General features: G+C 35.3%; 1 protein-coding gene across 2 annotated transcripts in view; it reads left to right on the plus strand.

Moving 5' to 3' along the window:
* Positions 1-8,705, plus strand: part of LOC126181322 (protein PTHB1) — a 120,893-nt gene extending 112,188 nt beyond the window's left edge. For both annotated transcript variants that reach the window (XM_049924763.1, XM_049924762.1), the window contains exons 12-14: positions 3,615-3,919; positions 4,135-4,522; positions 8,050-8,705. In XM_049924763.1, coding sequence (XP_049780720.1) covers positions 3,615-3,919; positions 4,135-4,522; positions 8,050-8,207 — 851 coding nt within the window. In that variant the 3' untranslated portion in view covers positions 8,208-8,705. The remainder of the gene's footprint in view (positions 1-3,614; positions 3,920-4,134; positions 4,523-8,049) is intronic.
* The last annotated feature ends 602 nt before the right edge of the window (positions 8,706-9,307 follow it).

Raw genomic sequence — 9,307 nt, forward strand, 5'->3', positions numbered from 1 at the left:
CTCTACAGTCAGATCCACTAGATTGTGGCCTTGCTTATCCATGAGATAACTGCTCTTATTATTGATGGTAGGAGAAATTTTCATGCTGAAATCTGATTAGAAAGGAAGTGGCACCATGCAAATCCTAAGATATGACACTATGTAGATCCTGATCACCATACTGTGACACAAAGTCCCTGATTATATTTCAGGTGTTTTCACAGAGCCCTATGAAGTAATGCACAGGATAATGTTGATGATTCTCTAACAGTCACTTGATTCTATTGGCCATTTTGAGAGAAGGAAACTTTTTTATATCACACTATTCATTCCTTTAATTCCATCTTCATCCACAATGACACTGCACTTTCAACCCTTCACAAGCACTTACTGTACTAAATCTGTGCACACTGTAAGTGTCATGGTTCTTCATTGTCATCAGCTTCAGTCACAATTATTTCTCTATTTTAGAAAATTGAGGAGTAAAGAAAATGATTTAGGGAAAAATGGATGCTTGTGGTCTGTGCCAGACATTTGAGAGTACAGAGGTAAATATTTCAACATCTTTTGAGAAAAGTGTGAAGTACATAAATGACAGGATTACGATGATGAGGACATAGTTTCACAATGGCACAAAATATACAATGCAGATCAAAATTAAAACAATGAAGCTGCTGGATACATTGAAAGTCATTTCTATGGCATGATACAAAAGTGACCTAAACAGATAAATGCAGATATATGGGGCAGGCAGAGAAAGAAGGTTAACTAATGTTACATTTGGTGGTGAATGATGAAACAGGTTTGAGAGTTCATGATAAATAGTTCTGGGTGTGCTTCCTAGCAGTCATTATCCATTTTGCAGATGTGGGGTGAGGAATGAGGAATGGGGGATGGGGGATGGCTGATGGCTGCCCTCCCTTGCCCCTCACTGAGGTAAACCCTCAGTGCCATTGAAACATTTGAAATTAATTTGGGACAACATTTTTGAGAAAAGAGAAGATTAGGACTTACTGTCTCTTCAATGATGAGGTTATTAATAATGTAGCACAAGCTCAGATAAGATAAGGATTAGGGTGGCCAGTTACCTGGAGCTCGTTACACCTCAGGGTTCTAAAAATAAAGAGGTGAGAAACATGTGAAGACAGGCACTATGTGGATATCTAATGAGTTACTTAGAAAATTTCTGGGCAGAAATTATAAGTATTCTTGAGTCCTCTGTGTATCAGTCTCATAGACATTGTGAAGATAAAAGTAATAATGACTTGCACACAGGTAGACATTTCAGGCTCCATTCATGAATAAAATGGAATGGAAAGTACTTTAATATTTACCATAATAAAAAGTATCCTTGCTTCACATTTGATAATCGCTCAGAGAGCACAGATGGAGATTACAAGATCCTCAGAGATTTCTTTGCTCATTCTGATTACATTGGCTGTCCCCACATGTAATTTATGTGGGAAAAGAAAGTAAGAGTAAGGTTTGACATCCTACTATTGATGTGGTCAGTAGACACGTTCACAATCTCAGACTGGGGAAGTAAAATTTAGAGAAACCATGTGAAACCTAAACTTGATTGGCTGGATGGGGATTTGAATCCCAATCTTCCTGAATGTGAACCCAGTGCCTTAATCACTGCACCACAATGATTGGTAGGATTCATGTGGACATTGTATGAACACCTTCATATTCTCAAGAAACAACAATGAATTTTGGACTACCATCAATACCACAGCATATAATCTGTATCTTTATGGCAGTAAATGAAGCAATACTATCTCATGTGGAGGTTCAGATATTTATTGATGATGCTATACTTTTAACCACTGGGACGTTCTGTGAAATTTGGAGTATTTGTTTGGCACTTAGTTAAGAGTATATGTGTACAAATAAACCTGTTTTAGGCTATTGTTTCATAATGTCACATTGTGTTTGTGGAATTCCAATATAGCTACAGTCTGAGAAGCAATTGTTTTATTCTAAGTGGAGTATTTGCTGTGATTATTGTACATGACAAGCTAAAACTGTATGTCAGACTGGTATTCAAATCCAGGCCCCATCTTTCATGGGCTGTGTTCTGTCAACCAATATGCCATCCAAGCACACTTGACAGACCAACTGAAAGCTTCAGCTTTTCAGACCTGTTTCTGATTTTCTGCTGTACTCTGGGGAGGAACTTGTGATGACAATTTAAGCTTTGAGTCAGTTTGTGATGTGCACTTGAATAGCGTAGTGGTTGCTAGCATTCAGCTCGTGGAATAGATCTGAATCCTAATCCAGTACACAATTTTAACTGGTTACATACTATCACAGTTACATTTTGTTTCACACTGTTCACCATTTTGGGTGCAACAACTTGGATATTGAATTGTATTAATTATTAACTTATGAGACAGGAAGTATGCCAGATCTAGACTCAACCTTGTTGTTGATGTCATCATTGTCATCTTCAGTGTGAAGACTGGTTTGATATAGATCTCCACACTAGTCTATCCTGTGCAAGTCCCATCATATTTGCATAATTAATGCAACCCATATCCTTTAACCTGGTTACCATTCTCATGCCTTAGTCTCTCTCTATCTTTTTTACCCCCACAGTTTTTTTTCCATTACCAAATTTCTTGATGCCTCAGGAAGTATTCTGCCTCCTAATCTCTTCTTTCAACCACCTTATGCCACAATTTTTTCTTCTCCATTTAAGTTCAGTACTTCCTGATTAGTTATTTGATCTACCTGTCTAGTTTTCAGTATTTTTCTGTAGCAACACATCTCAAAAGCTTCTATTCTAATTTTTTTATTCACATTTTGCTTTGTATCCTAAATTAGCAAACATCAGTCTGGGAATCATAAAATTGGAAAGCATATTTTAGGCAACTCAATATCAGATTCATGACAATGCTCATCCAGTTCTAGGTGACATATTACAAGATAAGCAGTGTTCATCACTCAGAGATTTATTCTTGACATTTTAAAAGCACACTTTCCAAGAAGAGACAAGCAGCTCATAACTTCCTTCCATACACCTCTTGAAAAATGAACACATCTGTAAAATCAGAGAAGTTTGAACTCTTGGAGAGGCTTACTGACAAATGTTCTCACCTTTCATCAATCCTAAATAGAAGAGGAAATGGGGGAATGATAGTGGAATGTACATGACATACCCTCAACCACACACCATAATATGGATTGTAGCATATAAATGTAGATGGTGGTGATGATTCTAGTTCACACAACCAGCAGGGACAGAATACACAAAATGTAATGTGTTATAAGGTTCACAAATAGCTAAAATATACAATTGTTATCACCATGGCAAAATAAAGTGATGCTGTGATATCAGAGTGAGTTTACAACAGAAATGACTGTAATAAAGGCTGTTTTTTATTCTGATAGCTACATACAGGATATAAACTGAAAGTAGAATGCTTGGCCTACATTTCTTTTAATTATTTTACTGCATTTGAACTCTGTGTTTCTCATTAGCTGCTATTACATACGCTAGTAGCCTCTCCAGTGTGAATGTTTCTTTCAAAATTATTCATTCATATAAGTAAAATAGCTACATTTAATAGAAGTGGTAATTTTTCCTGACATTTTCCTTCTTTATAGTAAAAATTATGCATTACAGGAAGATCTTGCGCGAAAAGCTGCTCAGTTTAGAATTGTTCAACGAAGACTTCTTACTAAGTTTAAAGATAAAATTCTAACACCAATGAATAACTTGGAAAATCTTCTGAAAGACACATATACAAAAATTTTAATATCTACTGATCTTCTGGAAGAAAACCAAAAAAAGTTGAAGTATTTGAGTATTCAAGTTAGTTGTTGTGTACGACTACTACTTTTCCTTCTGAAGTTACAAAATCCTTCTTCACAGAACAATGTAGACGATCTTGAATCAGCACTCAGCTGTTCAGTAAATGATTCAGATGATCAGGTATGTATACATGTTTTACTTTGTTCCTTTGTTGTAAATGCTGGAATGGCCATTTTTATAAGATTATGTCCAATAGTGTACTGTGTAGCAAATAATTAATTGTTTGATGTTGTACTGATGGATCCTCCAATCACTGACATGGCTGGGATACAAATTTGTATGCTAACTCCCATTCAGAATAATCAGTCAAGAGTTACCTTCTTCATTTTTTATAGGGCTGGGATGAAATAACTGATGCAGCAGTGTCATACTTACTTCGAACATCACTGGCAAAATCTGTGAAAGACCAACAGCGATCAGCACCAATTTCTCTAGATGCATTGCAGGATATAGCAAGGGTTAAAAAACATATTTCAATGGCTTTTGAGAGAACCTGTAGAGGTAGTCAACTTCCAGGGAAGAAAGAACATAATGTTGAATCAAGCACTCTCCATGTTGGAATTAGCCCTATACCAGAGGCTACTGAAATAAATGAAGATGATGAAGGAACAATACCAAGAGGTTCTCAACTTGCAGAGAAGAAGCAATCTAATTTAGTACCAGGGACACCTGCTGGCCTCCTGACAACAAGACGAGCCAAATTACAACTGCCTGCCATTCCAGGTATGCTTTGATCTTAGGAACAATCTTTTTTTTTTAAGGAGGTGGCAGCTGCAGATGGATGTGTGTGTGTGTGTGTGTGTGTGTGTGTGTGTGTGCGCGTGCGTGCGAGTGTATACCTGTCCTTTTTCCCCCTAAGGTTAGTCTTTCCACTCCCGGGATTGGAATGACTCCTTACCCTCTCCCTTAAAACCCACATCCTTTCATCTTTCCCTCTCCTTCCCTCTTTCCTGATGAAGCAACCATGGGTTGCGAAAGCTTGATATTTGTGTGTTTTTTATTGTGTCTATCTACCAGCGCTTTCCTGTTTGGTAAGTCACAGCATCTTTTTTAATATATATACACTTAAATCAACAAAAATAATCAATTTTTGAATGTATAGTGTAATTGGATAGATAAAAAAATCTACTCACCAAGCAGTGGCAGGAGAGCACACATGTAAAAGGTATTAAAGTTCCTTAGCTTTCAAAGCCACTGGCTCCTTCTGGCAGAAAGGTTGAAGGGAAAGAAGAGGGGTGAAGGAAAAGGACTGGTGAGGTTTAGGAAAAGAGGTCACCCAGAACCTGAGGTCAGGAGAAGGAAAGACATTGTTGGGTCTTGATGGTTGGAGACAAAACATCATTGTTCCAGGTAGCCTGCAAAAACCAGTTCGCCGATGTTGGCCACTGATGAAACACGTATACGACTGGAGTTAACCCCGTCAGTTTCAGTTAATGCCTGAAGATGGTGCACTGAAGCACCAAAACTGGTAGCCATATAACAAATAACATTGTAAGGATGGCTGTAGGTGTTCCATTTTATTAAACTAATGCATTATGGCATCCATTCTAAATGTTACAGAGAATTGTAACTCTAATCATTTACATACGTGCTGATGGTGTGTATTTGTACAAAGTTACATTGACATTTGACCATGTCTTTCTGGTTGCTTCCTCTTTGTATGTGTGTGTGTGTGTGTGTGTGTGTGTGTGTGTGTGTGTGTGTGTGTTGCAGTGCACCTGCAGTAAGTGAAAGTCTTTGGACTAACAAAACTACAAAACTAGAAAAGCTGTTGATGATTTAATGTTTAAGTAATAAATCAAATAATATATATGTTCTACCATGCACTAGCACTAGCAGAGTAGACAGTCTCAGTATTTATATAGGAACCACTTGATTCAATTCATTTGACAGTGCCAATTGTTTGAAATTGCCACTGAAGTCCATGGAGATGTGTTTTTTTTTTTTTTTTTTTTTTTTTTTTTTTTTTTTTTTTTTTTTTTTTTTTTGCTATATAGAAGGAAAAACCTCTAGCAGCATGTTCTAAAATTATATGATTTATATGATTGTATTGAAACCTATTAGCAATGCCAATTACAAATTTGGAGCCATTGTAAAGAAAACTTACTAACATGGAACTCTTACCACTTCACCTATAATATTTCAAGGATAGATAACAGACATTTTGGGAGATAAAGCTCCATGTTAGAGACCTTGAGGAAACCCTTCCATCACAGATGTTTGGACAATGGGAGAAGTGTGTAAAATTATATCTAAGAGCAAGAAAACTTTTTGGATGTGCATTTGCATTAATGAATAAATATAGACTACTGAGAAAAGAAATAGAAACATCAATCAATGTAGCTGATCATATAGTTAGGTCCATTTGCCTACAAAATTGTGTCCTTTCCTATTGATGACAGTATCACATAGAAGCTGAACAGTTTTATAAAAAAGTGGATTTGCAAAAATTTAGTATGAGTTTCAACAGGGATTGCACATTAAATCTGAAGACAGTCAGACATTATTTGGTCAAATATTATGTTAAAAATTCAGCATACATATTATTGATGTATACTTATCATTAATCTTTCAAGATAGCATCAAAAATCAAAAAATGATGCTTTTATAGTTCTGTTTGGTTTATCAGTTCATTGCAAATGAAACAATACACTTCATAATTCAATATAATTTGTAATCACATTTGTCAGCTGTGCTATACCACATTGTCATAAATTCCATAACATGGAACTGATTCACAAGCAGTGTCAGCTGCTAGTCAGTTGCTAGTGATCAGTATTTCCGTGCATTTTCAGTCTGGTGAGGACACTTACAAAAAATCTGGTGAGGACACTTAAAAAACACACACACACCATCAACTCGTGTGATAAAACCATATTCGGTAATGAGACTTGTGCAAAGAACTAAAAATCCATTTTAAATTATAGGCTCTCACAATCAAGGAGGGTCTACTTTGTGCCCCAAAGTGAAGTTTTGCAAATATTTTTTGCTTCAGAGTTGATTAACTCATAAGTGACAGAATGTTTAATAATCAGTGCCTGCTGCATTCATAATATGCTGTGAGATGCCTTCCTTGAAGGGAAAAAAATGTATTTTCAATATTCAGAAATTCAGAAAAACTACTAACAGAAAATGTGACATCATTTGTGGTTAGCAATGCCTTTGGAAACACTGAAAGCTTTACGGAATAGAAGATTTTACTGAGTACTTTAGTAGCAGTTTTGACTCAGTACCAAGGCAAACAAAACAAATAATCAGACCAGACCAACAGAAATGAAAACAAACTATGCTTCTTCTTAATATTGTCATATTAATAAATTGTTACGAAATTATCATAATAAATAAAGTATTCCAACTTCATTGTAGTTTCGGCAATCCTGCAGCATCTAATCTCCCACTATTCATGGCATTAGCAGCTTTGTATTGATAGTATTTTTAGTCATACAACCTTGGATTTCTCACACTAATTCCATGGTACATGTATCATCAATTTTGAGCTGCAAAACTGCCAAAGAATGAGGCAAACAGCAGTGACAGCAATCCCAATCATGCATGAATCATCTACATGATCGCTCTGCTATTCACACTTAAATGTTTGGTGGGGGGGGGGTTCATAGAACTACTTTTGTTTTTGATTTGGGGGGAGTGGTTCATAGAACTACATTTGAACTATTTCTTGACCATTCTACTTTTGATTAGCACGTGGGGAAAATGAAAACCCATATCTTTCCGTGTGACCTCTGATTTCTCTTATTTTATAATGGTGGTTGCTTCTTGCTATGTAAGAGGTAGCAAGAATATATTTTGGCATTTGGAGGAGACAGTAGGTAATTGAGCTTTCATAAAAAGATTTTGCCACAACCAAAAACACTGTTGATTTAATGATTGTCAACTCAACTCAAATAAAAGAACACTGCCTCCCTTATTTTGTGGTAATACAAAATGAGCTGCTCTTCTTCTAGCTTTTTCAATGTTCTCTGTCAGTCCTATCTGATAAGAATCCCATACTGTGTAGTAATACTCCAGCAGAGAGGATCACAATTAATATATATTATTCCATACTGGATTTGGAGTGATTAATTTTTAAAGTGTTAATTATACCAAGTAATTATATTTTTGGGGTGGAAGAAACAAATAATGCTCCATCTTTGACTGTGAAATTTTTATTATTTAAAAATGAACTGGTCTGTAGAAAAAAATAACAATTATAATATTCTGAGACTGAACATCCATACTTCTGTTGCTTCCAGATGGCAGTCAGTATAAGACTGACTTCAAGAAACCTGCCACTCTTCAGGTGTCTTCTCTGGAGAAAGACAAGCCACCCGAATTTCCACCTGAACCTCTAGAGAATATAAAAGTAACGCACACAGCAGAATCTCCTGAAGAAGATGATGATATCTGGTAACCATATATTGACAACAAATGACTGAACATCTTTACTTAGAATCTAAATGGCATCAAGCTTGACAAATATGGGAAAACATGCATACATGAGGGCTTTTATTAGCAGAACTCATTATGTCTGTGTTGTACATTTGATGAGTTTTTATACATTCATTATTAGAATGCACTGTCATAAATTTATTCAATATGTATCAGTACAAAATTTGTATTACACAAACTATAAAATGTTCCTGTAAAGGTCATAACATAACTACCAAGAAAATTATTATTCATTGTTTACTACAGTTTTTCAGCATATTGTGGTTATATTTTCTGAGATTTATATGTTCATCCTTATTAATGAAGGAAAATATGAATACATCACCAGGACTTTTCAACAAATAATTTCAGATAATGTTGGTGAATTAGATATGAAACCATCATTTTACACAATAAAGAACTTGTACTGTAATACAGTAGTTTAATTTATACAACCAGACCTAATAAACATTTGGTGGTATTCTGTTCTATAAGTTGAATTATGTCCTGATTCTCCCTTGTGCCCATCTCCATATTTCCACTACTATTTTTCCCACTATCTATATATAATTTTAAGATATTGAACTTGTCTAATTTAATCTAGTATACCTTCCTGTTCTGTATAACTTATCATAATATATATTTCTGTTTTCTTACAGCTTTGTATTCATTTTTACTCCTCACTTTATTGGTCTATGATTACTTAAAATTTTGAAAATATTTTGGGGCCATCAGGTCCTGCTTAAGTGCTTTAAAAAAATATATAGTCCGTTTAATTTTTAGTTCTATTTAGGTCTTGCAATGCCCATCTGCTACTTGTTTTCTTCTGGAACAATGTTTCCATGTTGGGGCAAATTCTACTGATGTATGACATTTATAATATCTGCTATAACACCTACAGTTACCCAATGGAAAGTCATTATTTAATTTTACCTTTGTTTTTAAGTGCTTTAAGCTATTTTGTGGTAGAAAGTACATTCATTTATCACTCTTAATCTTTGTGGAGATCTTATACATCACCTTCAAAATAGACTTGAACATCTTCCATGGAATACCTTCTGTTTACTTTTAAAACAGCCCTTA

Source organism: Schistocerca cancellata, chromosome 1 (genome assembly GCF_023864275.1).
Source record: "Schistocerca cancellata isolate TAMUIC-IGC-003103 chromosome 1, iqSchCanc2.1, whole genome shotgun sequence".
NCBI lineage: Eukaryota > Metazoa > Arthropoda > Insecta > Orthoptera > Acrididae > Schistocerca > Schistocerca cancellata.